Here is a 15,753-nt window from a genome sequence, read left to right as displayed (position 1 = left end):
AGTAGGTTCTCAGTGAATGTTAATTATTTTATTGTTACTGTAGAGTTGATTTGGATAACAATGAAATTCAGTGTCTGCCTCAGTCAGGCCCTTTTCTGCACAGGCTGACCGGGCCTCTGGAAGCTGGTGTGATGAGTCCCTGACGTCGGGTTGTGGTCCTCCATGCTGTGAAGCTGGGCAGGGATGATGGGCAGAGAGGGCCTGCTGCGGGAAGGAGGAGACAGGAGAGCCAGGTGCCCCGCGTTTACCTGTGTCTTCACTGCTCAGCAGATTCAGAGTTTAATTGTTCGTTAATGAGTCACCTGTTTAATTTCACTAGTTTCTTTAATGGGGTCATTTCAACGTCGGAAGGGCAGAGAACAAACTTTCTTCGATTTTGTTTCTACTGCTCCGAGCCTGATGGCCCCTGATAAATGTATGTTGAGTAAATTCTGATGATCAATTATTTGCAGGTCAGGTCCCAAACTATGTTAGGGATCCTGAGAAAAAGTAATGTGGCCAAAAGAGTCATGTTAGAGGTTTTTAAGATCACTTTAGAGGAAAAAGTCATGTGGCTGAGTCTTTGGCCTTGGTGTCAGAGGCCTTTTTGACTTTTTTTTTTCTTTTTTTTTAAGTGAAATTATTTTTAAAATTGGAAACTATATGTAAATATAATAATAAATACACTGTAGCTTAAGGGGGAAAGTTAAGGTTTTATATGTTCTATTTGGCAGAGTTTCAGTGACCTGGAACCTCAAGTGGGCAGATCTGGGCAGAGATGGGCCAGAAACCTCAGTGTGAAGTGTAGCTTCTCCCAGACTGCATCCTGCCACCGTGCATCTGTGTGCACATATGTACATGCGAGGCGTGGGGAGGGCTTGATCAGATAGCAGAGATCCTCACTGTCTCCTCCTTGGTGGCAGCTGGCAGTACACCCAGTTCCTGGATCCAACTCGAGTGAGCGTAAGTCACCTGGAAACTTGTTAGAAACAGTGCTTCCTGCACGCCGCTCTTGCGGTCTGTGGGTCTGGGCTGAGGCCTGCACGTTGCCCCCAGGGAGCAGCACCCTGGACTGTAGGACTCTGGAGTAGCAGAGAGCCTGCTGTTGGCGCCTGTCCAGGGTCTCTTACAATCCCCTGTATGCGTCACAGTTTTCATCTGTTTTACAGAACAAAACAGGTGTGTGGAACTGAAGAGACCAAAATAAACCCTTAAGCATATAAGATGGGCCTTATGGAGGCCTTCAGAGTGCCTGATTTTCATGAGGAGCTTTGGAAATTAAAGAGACTCAGATGGGTTTCTATATTGGACTGGATTCTGTTTGAGACTGCCAGTGTAGAAGCAACTGTTTATCACATCTTAACTAGCCAGTGTCTTTGTTCAGAGTACATAGCATATGTTTCAAAGAGCTTGGATGTCTGCAAGAGCTGTAAATTTAGGATTGAAATAAAGTATTAGTTTTCAGGTGACTGAGTGAATGCTGAGCTCAGATAGGGGCAGAAGGGACCAGAAATCATGTCATCACACTCTTAATGGTCGTAAAGCTGACCAGATGCCCCTCGTTCTGAGCAGTCTCTGGCCTCCAGTTTGAGGTGAATTGAGGTGTTTTGTCCACCTTTAGTTTCTGTGGTTTCTCTCTGTTTTCCTCAGAGTTTCCCCGTAGCTTCACTCCTGTTCTGTCTTCACCTTTCGCTCCTTGTCCAGACCAGCCCTTCTATCTGTGCTCTTGGAATGCCCATGTGTCCTTGTTCTGTCACTTACTCCCTTTTCTGTTCATCTTCTTCCTTTTTTCTGGTTAATATGGTCACTTCCTCTTTCCTAAAAGGCAGAAAGGTGTGAACATTTACTGAAGACACTTGTTACTACAGCAGCTCCCAGCCCATCCTGACTCAAAAGGCATGTATGTGCTTGTGTGAACTTCCTTGAGAAGTTCTCCCAGGCCCATTTTTTTGTTTGTGTGTTTCTTAAAGGCTTAAAACAGTGCACTTTTATTCCCTTATGGTTGGTGTGGGAATCCAGGCGTGGCCTCTCTGGATCCTCCAGTCCAGGCGTCTCTCAGTCTGCAGTCAGCACATGCTCTCATCTGAGGGCTTGACTGGGATGGGATCCGTGTCCCGGCTCCCTCTCGTCATTGGTGGCAGGTCTCTGCCCCTCGGGGACGCAGTTCTTACTGCTGGTGGCTGAGGTCTTCCCACCTCAGACCTATGGTTTTGATCAGATTCATAAACTACCAGCCCCTTCCCCATACTCTCTATGTCCTTGGCTCTCTGTTTTGATTCATCCTTTGGTAAATTACTTTACCTGAAGAAGACCTTCTTTGAGTTCTCTGGTGGCCCACTGGTTAGAATTCAGCAGTGTCAAACTGCTGTGGTCTGCTTCAGTCCCTGGTTGGGGAACTGTGTGGTGTGGCCAAAATATTAAAAAAATATAAAAAATCAGCTCCAAGAAGACCTTCATCATTTCTGTTAATTTACCAATGTCTACTAAAATCAAGTCCCTCCCCCTGGAAGGATACTAACTTACTGATGCCTCCTCAAGTACCAGCAAACCTAGGGGGGCGGGCACTGTGTTTCTGTTCCCGGTGAGGCTGCTGACCGATGGTGAAGGCCCCTGCAGGGCCAATGCCCGGGGCCCTGTCCCCTCCCCTGCAGGGTCCTCGCCCCCTCCTGCTGCTGCTCTGCACATGCTTTTCCACCCAGGACACCTCAGTCCCTCCTCGTGAACCCAGCTGCCGGGTGCTCTCTGCCCAGGACGCTTCCTACCTTCCCACTCGAAAACCTGATTCATGTGCCCCCTCCTCCGTGAGTCACTGCCTGACCTTGTTCCCAACAATGTCTGCAACCCCTTCTGTGTGATTCCAGCACACGGCATGTAGTCTGCCGTGACACATCGTGTTTTGCCCATCCGGACAGCCTACTTGCGATGATGTCATTGCCCCTGAGTGTGGGGAACCAGTCTTACTGATTGTCCCCCTTGGGGCTTGACCCATAGCAGGAACAGGAAGTGGGAACAGCGAACCAGGGTCAGCTGCTCGCGTGTGGCGGGTTCAGCAGGGGAGCCCAGGGCTGCCTCTGCCTGCCTCTCCTCCCTCCCTGCACCCCCTGCCGCCTGCCTGGCTGGATCCACCCCTCTGCTCTGCCTTCCTCCTCTCCGCCTGTCCGTGGCCTTGTCTTACCCAGCACACAGGACGCGCCAGGAGGGTAGAAGGCCGAGACATCCTGTTCACTTGTTCCCCATCGGGTACAGCCTTCACTCCAGAGCGGGCACTCGGTAGTGTTTGTTGAACAAGTTAGTGAGTGAATGAAGGAATGGAGCAACTCAAGAGCAGTTTAATATGGTATGAAGTCAAATGCTAGGTGGTATTTTGCAGACTTCAGTTTTAGAAATGCAGAGGTCACTGGAGGTCATCTGACGATTTGAAATAAGAGGAATCTTAAACTATCTTAGGGTTGGCAAAGTGAATCACTGGACAGGGAGTAAATCATTCTACTCTGGAAAGTAATACCAAACACTAAGTGTGAGAATTGGGGAAACTTTTCCACATCACATTTTTTTTTCAGGGATATATAAGATTACTTCCAGGTTTTTGCAACATTTTTTTTAGAAATTAGAAGATGACTGAAAAAAACAATGGTCATTTTGCCGAGCATGGAGTCTTAATTGACAAAGCTAATGATCTAGAGAAACCTATGTTGGAAAATGTCACATTATTATAGGCGTCTGCAAGTGCAGATGGGAAAACAGGTTTTTTTCTTTCTGCAGCAGATTCATTAAGTGTTTAGAAAGAGGTTCTCTCTGCACCGCCTTCCCCAGCCTGAGTCTCTTGAGACTAACTCTGAAACCCTTGTTGTCTCGCGTCTGTTAGGAAGGAGGCGTATGCACTGCCCTTTATAGCAGACCCCGGGGCTCCGTGCCACCCTCTCTCAGCCTCTGATCCCAGCCCAGGAGCATCGTCAGGAGTGTGCAGGTGACCGTCAGCTCCCAGACAGGCAGCCCCCGCCTGGCCAGAGAGATGCCTCGTCGCGCCTTGCTGACCGGCTCTCCCCCAGGTGATGGTTCAGAGTCTCCACAGTCCTGAGCTGCCCCCAGGCTCCCCCGCTCCTGCTTTACTAAGAGAGAGCTCAGAGCCGGCGACAGGCGCCCCTCCTGTTTCTTGCTGTCTCCAGCTCAGTTTCTCTGTGTCTTCACCTCCCTTGGTCTCTCTGAGGAGGAGTCCTGGCCAGCAGTTAAGACGAGCCCGGTGGCCCGTGCCCGGGTCTTGTGACGTCGATCTGGATGCTGTCTCTCCATCCCCATCTTTCCTTCCTTCCCGGTTGTGGCCCCTGGGTTTACACAACGTCCCTGTGCCTCTGAGATAATGTCCTGTCCCCTCGGTCTTCACTTACGGCATTTACCAAGAATATTCTACATGTGAGAGTTCCTCAGGCTGCTGGGTCTGGGTGCTCCCACCGCCAGCGACGCGCCTGGTGGGTCCCGTCCTCCAGTCCTCCCGCCCGGGCCTCCTGCCGCCCTGCGACCTTGGCCTCCCCGAGCTCCTGCTGACCCGTCAGGCGCTCTCCCCCGCGCTCCTGTCACTGCCCTTCCTGCCCCTGAACAGGGGTGCTCCCCAACTTTCGGGACTCTGGGTTAGGGTTAGACCTGGTTTTCAAAACCCAGTTCTAAAATATTCTCTCATCTCTGACTATAATCAGAAGTCATCTTATGTCAAAAGGTAACTTTAGCTAATGTATTCAATTCCTTGCTTTTGGTTCCAAGTGAACAATTTGATAATTGCCTGTTTTGTAGGTAGCGATTAAAAGCTGTGTACTGGTTAAACTGTTCTCTCACTGGAAATTCGTTTCCAGATATTGACTGCTCCAACAAAATGGTGTTTAGTGGTGTTATTCTCAGAAAGTGGGACAGCATTTTCTCTGATAAAAACGAGAATGAAATCCATCTCATAACTATTGATCAGTAAAGCATTTAATTATGGAAATATAAGGCAAAGAATTTTTTTTTTTTTGGTGGGAAAAGAAGTAGGTTTGCATTTTCCTGCTTGTCCTGCTGGGCTCTCAGTTGGCTGGCTCTTAGAGGTGGGAGCCGAGCAGAGTCTGGTGCAGGCAACCCTGCACAACTTGATCAGCCCTTAAACCTGCTCAATTTCATACCCGGCTTTGTTTCAAGGTAGACTCTAACTACAGAAGAATTTTTCTTTATGACTTCTTCTCCGTTAGAAATTTTAATGCCGGTAGAGAAATAGCTAATAAATACCAATGACATCTTAGTGACACTTTCTTAATTTTTATTTTTTGATAGAACAGTGCTCGAAAGAGTTATGGACTCTTGAAACGAGAGTTTTTTTTTTTTTTATCAACTGAAGCGGAATATAAAATAATTTTGCTTAATCAAAAAGAAAGCTCTCAGCTACTTTACCCAAAGGCATGGGCATTTTAAATTATATTTGGTTAGTCAAGTGAGTTGTCTTGACTTACTGTAATAACATTTTGGTGTGACTCTAATAAATTATAGCCTATAATTCAGTTTATTGCAGTTTTAATGGGGGTATTTTTTTTTTTAACCAAAAAATGTTAAAATATTTGTTTTCTTTGTCAAATCTCAGGGTGATATGTTTGCAGGTTCCCTTTTCAGGGGATACAGAAAAGGTTTCTACACTTTTCTCGGCATAGTTCTTTGTCAGTGACATACTGTTCACCTCCACCTCCTCCTCTCTCTCTCGGTCTGTCTGCCTGTCTGTCTCTCTCCTGGAGATGCAGGGAGCTTTCCTGTGTACCAGGCCGTCAGACAAGAGTCGTGTACTCGCCTCGTGTTCCATGGCCTCCGTGCCTCTCCTCTTGGTTTTAATTTTGCTCTACTGACAGGGACCCAGAGAAACAGCGCGGGGATTTTCCCTCTGATGGGCCCCTCTTGAGCACAGTGCTAAGTGTCGGACCAGGGGAAAGGAAGGGATGGGAGTGGTCCTGCGGTGGAGGGGGGCCAGCACCCTCACCAGTGGCCATGTTCTCTCTCTCACACTCCAGCGCCGTCAGGGGTGGTGGAGACGCCCCGACCTCGGCACTGTGATCTCAGCCTCGCACCCTCACCACCTTCCTGGTGACCAGCAGCTGGCTCTGTGCCGCAGGGACCTTTACCCTAGATTCTGTTATCATTGGGGTTTACCAAAGTAAACTCGCAGCAGCTGGTGACAAAGTAGCATACATGATGTATGGGCTCATACTACGTGCCTCAGAGTGTGGAGGTTCCAGAGGCTTGCTCAGTTGTAGGGACCCTCCTGAATCCTTTGGATCGATGCATTACGAAGTTGGCCCATCTTTATCAGAATCCCAAGTCTGAAATATGTGGGTTCTCAGATTCCGTGGCGCAGCCCTGGGGTTCACTTCTTACTGGCTGCTTGTAACTTCTTCAACTTCCTTTAGGCTTAAAGGCAGAAAATTTAAGGGACCAAAGTTCATTTCTAACAACATGACAACTAGGAGAATTGAAAGTAGCCCAAAGAGATAGTGCCTGTGTAAGAACGTGGAGATAATACTGGTTTAATGATTGATTAAAGCTGTGGGGTGTCTTAGAGGCTATTCAGAGTTATCATGAAATGATAGGGGTTCCAGATAACGTGGTATTGGAAGTTGTCGGAACACCGATGCGGCATAATTTTAATGAAGAAAAAAATACCAGAAAGTGAATTCCAAATATGACCCCTGTGTTTTACAATGTATTGAAGGAAAAGAGTATACATCTCTACATGTATTTGGTACACGTGTGTTTTCTGGAACCAGGGTTCTTCACGTCCAGAATGACCAGGAAATTGGGCTAGATGATCTCTACGTCAGCACCTGGGTCTGAGATTTCACGACTGTAGATAGTGACTTTAAATATGGTGTCCTTTCTGGTAATTTGGAAATAACAGATTCAGTCTTAGTTTTGCTAATATTGCCTGCCTCTAAGCTTTGTAATGTCCTTAAAACATCTCTGTGCTTGTGCTGAGCACTAAAACTCTAGTGTTTATTTATTTATTTGGCTGTGCTGGGTCTCTGTCCCTGCCTGGGCTTTCTCTAGTTGTGGCTGGCGGGGGCTCCTCTCTAGCTGCGGTGCACAAGCTTCTCACTGCGGTACCTTCTCTTGTTGCAGAGCGCTGGCTGACTCTAGCTGGGCTTCACCAGCTGGGGCTCCCGGGCTCTAGAGCGCAGGTTCAGTACTTGTGGTGGATGGGCTTACTTGCTCCATGGCAGGTGGGATCTTCCCGGATCAGGGGTCGAACCTGTGTCTCCTGAATTTTGGCAGGCGATTCTTTACCACCGAGCCACAGGGAAGCCCTCTGTGCTGAATTTTAAATGAGAGCAATATTTACCAAGGATTTTTCTAGCATTTCAACAAGAAAAAACGTATTTACCGTATCAGAACTTAAACTTAATTTATATAAGTGGTGCAGCTAATTATTCTATGCCTTTCAGTAAATTCCAGAAAACTGTTGCCTGGCCATTATCCCGCCCCTGTCACTTATTAACTGGGTAATAACCTTGGACACACTGTTGATTTCTCTGTCCCTCAGTTTTTGCAGCAATGGAGTGGGCCTAATCATAGTGCCTATTTCCTAAGAAGCAAGATGATTAAATTATGTAGTACATGTCAAGTTCACAAGAGTTCCTTGCACTGAGGGTTTAGCAAATGGTGGTTGTTAATAGCGTCACCAATTGAATATATGAATTGGAGCAAACTCTGAGAAATAGTGGACAGAGGAGGACAGAGGAGCCTGGCGTGCTGCAGTCTGGGGTTGCAGAGAGTCAGAGACAACTTAGCGACCAAACAACAGTCCCTCCCTCTCTGCCGCCCACCTCCCTCTCTCCTTCCTTTTCAGTTTCTCTGACTCTGACCTTTTCTGGGACAAGGTCTGTTTGCATCTCTGAGTGTCAGTCCAGAAGATGGGCTTCATCATGATGGTCAGAATTCTCTCCTCTTATGAATGACTGGTGGCCCCGATCATGCTAGCTTGATTAACTTAGAGTCCACAGACTCTATCCTGAATTGTTAAAATCTAAAGTAGCTGAAATGAAAAGTAGAATACTGTGAAGCTGATGATAAATAATTCTAGCCTGCTTTTTTGATGCAGGTATATTCATCTAAAATGATAACTGCTTTTACCACTCTATTTGTTTCTGGTTAGGGATAAGCTGAGAAGTTGCAAATATTGCTTTGGAGTTGTTATCTTTTTGCAGACCAGAAAAGAGATACGATCATGGTTTAGAGTCCTTAAGTTGACCTGTATGTTGAGGTATTTGGTGGAGAGGAGTGTCAAAGGCAAAGAAACCAAAAGATTTAAGAGCTTAGAAGATAGAGGTCTCTTGTCTGGCCCCCTTTTCAGATTCAGAGGCTCAGGGTCAGGTCATCTGAGGTGACCAGGAAGGACACTGCTGTCTTTAACCGTGTGCCTCTGCTGGGGTGCATGGGGGTGTGCTGGAGGGACACTTGTTGACCATTTGGAGCAGGGAACAGCTGGGCTTGGTCCATTTTGCTCCTCAGTGGATTCTTTCTTTTTAATTGGAGTATAGTTGCTTTATACCGTTGTGTTGGTTTCTGCTGTAGAGCAGTGAGAATGTGTATACACGTATGTTGTGTATATATACATGACATTATGTGTTGTGTGCATACACGTGCCCCCTGCCCTTTGAACCCCCTCCTACCCTCTGGGTCACCCCAGAGCGCCGAGCTGAGCGCCCCTGTGCAGTGCAGCGGCTTCCACCAGCGATGTGTTTACACACGGGAGTGTGTGCGTGGGAGTCTCTGCCTCCCAGTGCATCCTGACCCCTTCGCCTCCTGCCTGCATCAGCGCGTCCGTCCTCCACGTCTCCGTCTCTGTCCTGCCCTGCAAGTAAGTTCATCGGAGCCGATTTTTTAGATTCCGCAGATTTTTAAACTAGAGCTTTCTCGAGTAAACGTGTTTGAAGGTAGATTTGGAGGAAACAAAAGAGAGAAGATTCTTTGGCCCTATCGTAGAAAAATACTCCATTCATGAGAGATGGAAGTCGGAGGCAGAGGAAACCCAGGCCTGCCTCTCTGGAAGCGTGTGGGCGGTGTCTCTGTGCGGCAGCGGTGCGCACAGGGCCCGGCTCCTCTGAGAGGAGCGTGGAGACCAGGTACCCAGGGCTGCAGTCTGGTCACCGCCAACTCGCCTGGTGACCCTGGTGGTGCCGCTCGTCGGCTCTCCTGTCATGGAGGCCACAGCGGGTTCATGCAGAAGTCCTGTGAGCCCGCGATGGCCGCTCTCCCCACTGCCCAGGGCAGAGGGCAGGTGGAGTGTTTGCCTCTCACGGGGGTGGGCGGGCAATGAGGCGCCCGCGAGACACTGGGGGTTCCCTAGTGGTCAGAAAGGACATGGCCCCTGCCCCCCGTGCCTCCTTGGGTCAAGAAACATAAACCACATGTGCACGTATGTGTGGACACATGCACATACACACGCACAGCGGGAGAAGGGCGCAGCGCTGGGCAGACAGTGCGGAAGCCTGGAGGTGGAGGGAGGGCATCTGGGTGTACCTTCGGGCTTCACCTTTCTTTTTAAAGTCGCGTATCTGACTGCAGCCAGGCAGGCCCCCCGAGAGTGGTGACGGCGTCCGCCTCTCAGAGCGTCGTGTACCTCTCAAGACAGACAGGAAAGGCAATGTTTGTTGAATTTCTACTGCTAACCTATTCAACTCTTTTCGGAGTCAATGAATATTTGTTGAGTGAACAAATGATTGACAGTCAAAAGTGTAGATTGATTATAACTAAATTTGATTCATGGATGATTGCCCCTCTTCAGGGAATACAAATGGTAACCAATAAAGTTTTTAAACAGGCATATCTTTCGCAGTGTTTCAGTAGATTTCAGTTTAATCTAAACTGGATGTAGGTTACAGATTTCAGTGTTTCAATTAAAAAAAAAACAATTCTTCCATCACGAAGTAATTTTATAAATTTATTGAAGAGTGTTGATGTTTCTCCACTAATCTCATTTTCTTAATTAAAAATTTTTATTTTAAGGTAATACATATTTGCTATAGAAATGAAACTATATATATAAGCAAAAAGCAAACAGTTTAAATTTAATGTGTATTGATGTATTTATTTGATCGTATTGAGTGAATTCAGAGAACTTTATGATGAAAAATTCCCTAAAGAGTTGGATGTAATCTGTGTTTAAAAATAAAAGTCTTAAAAATTGATTTTTTTCCCTCAAGAGCCAAATGTATGAACCAAGCATTCTTTGATTCTGATTTATGGTCATCAAAACTAAATTCTAGATTCAGTAGATATTTTGCAATTTGTCATTCTGTTAAACTGTGTTCTATCCACTTAGAAAATGAAATATGAGCAGGAGGGTTGACGGACCTACTAGAAATCGCTGCCTGACAGTGCTTCTAATTAGCCTACTTTTGGAGCTAGAAGGGGAAACTCAGTGTTCTAAGTGTAAATTTTCCTTCTCCTCCTCCCCTGTCCCCTGCCTTTTAGTATGTATGCCAAATGCAACCTATGACGTGTTATAGCTGGAAAGTTCTAATTGCGTGTTGCTGTGGTTTTTAACCAGAGCAAACTAGGTACAATTTCTAAATTGTATTTTGTCATTCCTGATACTGTAGAACCATTAATAAGTCACTGAACTACCATATATATTTTTCAAATTAACAATTGATTATATATTATAGCAGGCTATAAATTTTTAAAAATACGGTGTTTAAGAGTCTTTTTTTTGAACTGTGCTACTTTCCTTTTAATATATTTAAATGCCTCATGGAAGGTGATTATTAAATGTGTTCAACTCAGTTTCCATATAAACACTGGTCAAGGTTAGAGATGAGGATTTTTTAGAAAAGTAAAGATCTAATTTTGAGAAGTGTTTATGTCCTAGAGACATTTATGTGTCTTAATCCTTTTTATTTTATTTTTTAATTTCCTTACAGGATGTTGAATCTTTCTTCCAGATAAATGTGTGGCTTTTTAAAAAAGAATTGTTTTAGGGAATACCTCTCCATGTAGTTCTCAAAGTGCTTATCTTTATTTTTGAAATGTTTACTGTCAAATGTTAAAAACAAAAAACAACTTTAACTCGAATGTATTTTGTTTCATGTGCAGAGCTGTTTCAGAGCCGTTTCATACACTAGATGCTTTTGAATTAGGAATTCACATAATAATGAATTCTGCTTATTTTGCTTCTCTGCGAAGGTTTGTTGTGTGAGCTTAAAATAAGACTGCAGCTGATTCGTGCAGCACATATTAACTGTTTATTTAGTTTAAGTACATGACTGTATCTTTCATTTCTGATCAACCTGAGGAATTTGCATGCTACACAGCAGCCATCTTCTTTTATACTTTATTAAATATCTGTCAATTATAAATATCAAGGTTTTACATTAATGTCAAGATAGTACATCAAAAATTCATGGAATATGTGACTTTTTCCAAGGGTATTTAATACTTAATGCATTTGTGTCATTTTTCTTTCTAGAGATATTGACAGGTTTTATTAAGTGTTTGTTAGGGAGATTTCATTTTTATCAAGGGACTATAAAGAGAAGCTGCATGCTAAATCAATTTTTTAAAGCCAGAATATTGTTCATTTTTTTCATATTCAAACTCTTGTAATCCATAGGTTTTTTATTTAAATTTCTTCTTGGTTTATTTTTGTTTTATGTGAGTGATAGTTCAAGACAGAACTTTAATAAGGATGAAATATGCTGACTGTAGTGGTTTTTAATTTCCTTAAGCATAGCTACCAGACCCATGCAATATGGTAAATTCTTCAAAATGTCATACTTACATATTTAGCAATATTACTTCTTTTTATTGAAGCCAAACAAACGATTTTAGATATTAATCTTTCCCAAACACAGTGATTATTTTGTACTAGGTACAGTATTATTGTGTCTCATCTGAAACACCTCCTCCGATGGAAGAGGGACCGGGGAGGGCTTCCCTGGGCTGCCGGGCTTGACATGAGCAAACAAGAATCCTCTTTTAAAAGTGAGCTCTGCAGGGCTTCAGGTCTGATCATGAGCTGCAGCAACTGTTCATGTCTCAACTTCAAATATTTATAATGCATAAGAAAGTAAAAATATCAATCACTTAAAAAATCTGCAGAAGATCTATGGCTGGTTTCTAAACTGCATTTATGGGGTCACTGTTGTTCTAGCCAGACAGCCCCTCCCCATCCAGCGTGTAGGTAGGTACATCCTGGAAACAGCTATCTCAACTTAAATCAATTAGCCACATTTTCTGCTTTCATTTAGATTTCTATTTTTAAAGTACATGTTAGGACTGGCTTCTACTGGAGATAAACAAAATCCTTATAGGATTTTGCTCTATAAAGTGAGGAGTGTTCAGTTATCCTTCCCATAAAGTATAAGTGTAATAAGTTTCATCGAAGAACATTTTTAGAAACTTTCAAGTAACTTCAGATTAATATTGTAATTTTTTGGAAGATGTATTTTTAAACCTTGAGACTTAATGTGTTAAAAAAAAAAATCTGTCCAAAGTTTAAACAGTGTCTGCAATAGACACATTTCTTATTCTTGTTTATTTTTTCAGGGTATGTTAAAATACTTATATTTAAAGTTAAATGCTTTTCACCCATGCAAATCATTTCAATATTTGAATGTTTCAAGATCCTTGTGAAAAAACTATAATATATCTAAAGGGGAAGGTTAGATTTTTTTTTTTTTTTTTTTACAAACCAAATTTCTCTTGAGTAAATCTGAGCTAGTAGCCACTCTGGATAAACCCAGTTTGGGTTTAGGATAAGTTGCCCTCTAGGCCTCTTACCCTGGGAAATACTGTTAATTCAAGAACCCTGCAGCGCCAGTGTAGTCCACCATGACGCCAGTAGGTGGCGCTGATGTCACAGTGGTGAGCCCCATTGAAATGGCAGTTACTCGCCTTTCTCTATAGCCTCAAATTCCGCTTCAGTCTGTTAAGTGAGTGTGTTTGGCAGAACACATATATTTCTTTAAACCAGAATTACATACAGTGGGCACACCTTATTTTTTAAGCACATAAGAACAACTGTTTCTAAGAGATTCTGCAAATATTACATAACTCTACAGCCAAAATAATCTTCAAAATTAATCTGCAGAAAACATTTGCACATTTTTTTTTTCCTTGAGTTTTCTTTACGACTTTGCCAGGACAGTGAACATGAACTTATATTTTTGGTAAGAAATGTATATAAATAGTAGGAAGGGAGACAGTTTTGCGAGTTAATTTTCCATCTTTTTGGTCCTTGGGGAGGTGGCCCTTGTTTGAAGAGTTTTCATAGAGTCCAAAGCTATTTAAAGATGTTTGAGTGTCTGGAGCATTTTTCCTCAAGTCATTGTGACATTCAGCGTTCTAATTTTGAAAACTGTCATCTTTCTCCAATAAGTCAAACTTTTTGAGGGGGAGGGGTTAAATTTTTAATACTTAGGGGTTTTAGCATTGGAATTTACCAACTTTCAAAAATACTGTAGTGCATTCCATAGTTTAAATGAACTTAAAATATTTTAAAATGACAAAAGCAGCAATGCTTTCCCACCTCCTAGAGTTTGAGGAGAGATGGGCTATGCCACATTTCTAGTAGGTCAGACCATGAGAAACTTCATTTCATTATATAAGTGAAAGGAAATTCTAGCAATAGAATAGAAATATAGAATTTCCTTTCTTTAAAGTTTGGAAGCTTTTCTATGGTACTTATCACAGCTTGGAGTGTAGAGAAGTTCCTGTCTGCTGAATTTGTATTTTTATGAGAAAAAAAAGCGAGCACTGTTGTGGTCAAGTTCCATAATTAAATGGAAAGCATCTTTAGGAGTCTTGAGCACAGCCTTACATTTCATCTATTCAAAGAAGAGGTAATGAGAAGCTTCTCCTCCCATCTTTGCTGCGCTTGACCATGGTATAGGGTCTTGTGGTTTTTTTTTTTTTTTAAAACCAGAAACAGGATTGCCTAATCTTCCTAGTTAGGAAATGTAGCAAGGGAATGCTCCTGGGCAATAGGATATTTTTATGTTAAATGGCATCTTCTTTAATTTCATTTTTATTATCACAACATTTACATATTGTGTAACTGTATTTCCTAATGTTGACTTTTCTTCCAAAGGGTTAAGACTGGGTTGAGGGTTAGAGGGGAGAAGCAGGCACCTGGGAGCTAGCACCCAATTGGCAGCCTCTTGTAATATATAATTTGCCTAAAATTGCGCGCGGAGCACCAGCTTTTGTTTTCTAATTGATTTACGGTTTGAGCCACTTTTACCTTATTCCCCCCCTGTCCTTCGTGCGGTGCCAGCGAGTACATTACAGTGAGCGATGATAAATTGCCGTGCACTTGTGATGCTAATGCGTCAAGAGTAAAAACTGCATACTACATGGGGCTTCATGCATTAACGGTGGTGCAGACAGTGCAGCCGATTCCATGGGTGTCCCAGAAATCACCATTTGTTCATTTGATCCTTACTGCAATCTGTCTATCAGCCTGTAATGGAAACTGAAGATTAAAATTATACCGTTACAGCTTTTAATTTCTTAATAGAGACAAAGTTTTTTACGTGCTCAAAAGGTCTAAGGTGTGGGGGAGGAGAGTGTTACGGAGTGAGAACCTGAGATGTTTAAAATTTTCTCCAATGTGTGAAATTTGGGATATTTTCATCAAATGATCTTTTGTCTAGAGAAAAAAAAAAAGTAGTGAAGTTTAAATGTGCCGATCTCAATTTTATCTTCATTATGTTTGTTTGTAAAATTTAATTCATAATTTATGGAACTGTATTTTTTCTTGATTTTCTGTACTTGAGCTGCATCTGCCATGTGTGTGATTCATTTGCCCATAACAAGTTGATTTCCTTCTAAATGATTTTAAGTCAGAGATTAATGAGAGAAGTTTCAGTTTATTCGAGTACCTTTAATTGCTCCTTTTACTGAGGTAGGAAGAGATTTGGACTCTTCGTAAGGGCCTTACAGCACATTAGGATGTGGAGGGAGGTGGGACCTGACTTAGGCTCCGGGTTTCTGTGTTGATCAGATACTCAGAATGTGGGTGTGCCTACCTTTTGTAAACTCAGTCCACCTTAAATTTTATTTTGTGCCTTGTCTGTGGGCCCTGGTATCAGAATACAAGCAGCAGATTTATGGCGGCTGCTGGGCACAACAAATTAAGTTGACAGTGATGTATGAGCGCATAATAGCACGATGAGCCCTCAGTAGCGCGGCTGGACGCCTCCTGCTTCATTTGGCTCTTGTTAGGATCCGTTAGGCAGCTAAATAATGAAATTCTGCTGACTGATTTCTGTCTTCCCTTTTTCTCTTTTCACCTCTGCTTTCTAAAACTTCCTCATTCCCAGACCCATCCTCATGCCCACAAACTGCCCTTGAAGGACTCCTTCACATACGAGGACTACAGGTTGGTGTGTGGGAGGGTGATGGGGGGGTTGTGTATGTGCAGGAGGCCTGTGTTGGGAGGGTGGTTCCGGAGTGAGTTTGGGGTCTCAGAAGCGCGAAGAGCTATGATAAGAAGTGATTGGCATGACCATTTAAAGCCTGTAAAAAAAAAGTCTTTCCCAAGTTATCCCGAACAGCTGGGGTAAGTAGCCGCATCTTCATAGCCCTGTGGAAATTTCCACTAACCTGTATTGGTGAGGATTAGTTGTTGTAGCCAAGTGCTGCCCGGGATTAACATTAGTGTGGGGTGGTCGTGGGGATCTTTTTTCTTTCTAAGTAGACTATTTTAGTGCTTTGAAGTAGGGACTTTTTTTTTTTAAACAAAAAGATTCAGTGTAGTTCACAGCATAA

General features: G+C 43.4%; 1 protein-coding gene across 4 annotated transcripts in view; it reads left to right on the top strand.

Moving 5' to 3' along the window:
* SETD3 (SET domain containing 3, actin histidine methyltransferase) overlaps positions 1-15,753 on the top strand; it is a 75,602-nt gene that overhangs the window by 46,783 nt on the left and 13,066 nt on the right. For all 4 annotated transcript variants that reach the window (XM_043922345.1, XM_043922344.1, XM_043922346.1 and 1 more), the window contains one exon: positions 15,306-15,364. In XM_043922345.1, the coding sequence (XP_043778280.1) occupies positions 15,306-15,364 (59 nt within the window). The remainder of the gene's footprint in view (positions 1-15,305; positions 15,365-15,753) is intronic.

The sequence above is a fragment of the Cervus elaphus genome, chromosome 13 (assembly GCF_910594005.1).
Source record: "Cervus elaphus chromosome 13, mCerEla1.1, whole genome shotgun sequence".
Taxonomy (NCBI): Eukaryota; Metazoa; Chordata; class Mammalia; order Artiodactyla; family Cervidae; genus Cervus; species Cervus elaphus.
Note: the sequence above shows the minus strand (reverse complement) of the source record. Positions and strands in the feature narration are given on the sequence as shown.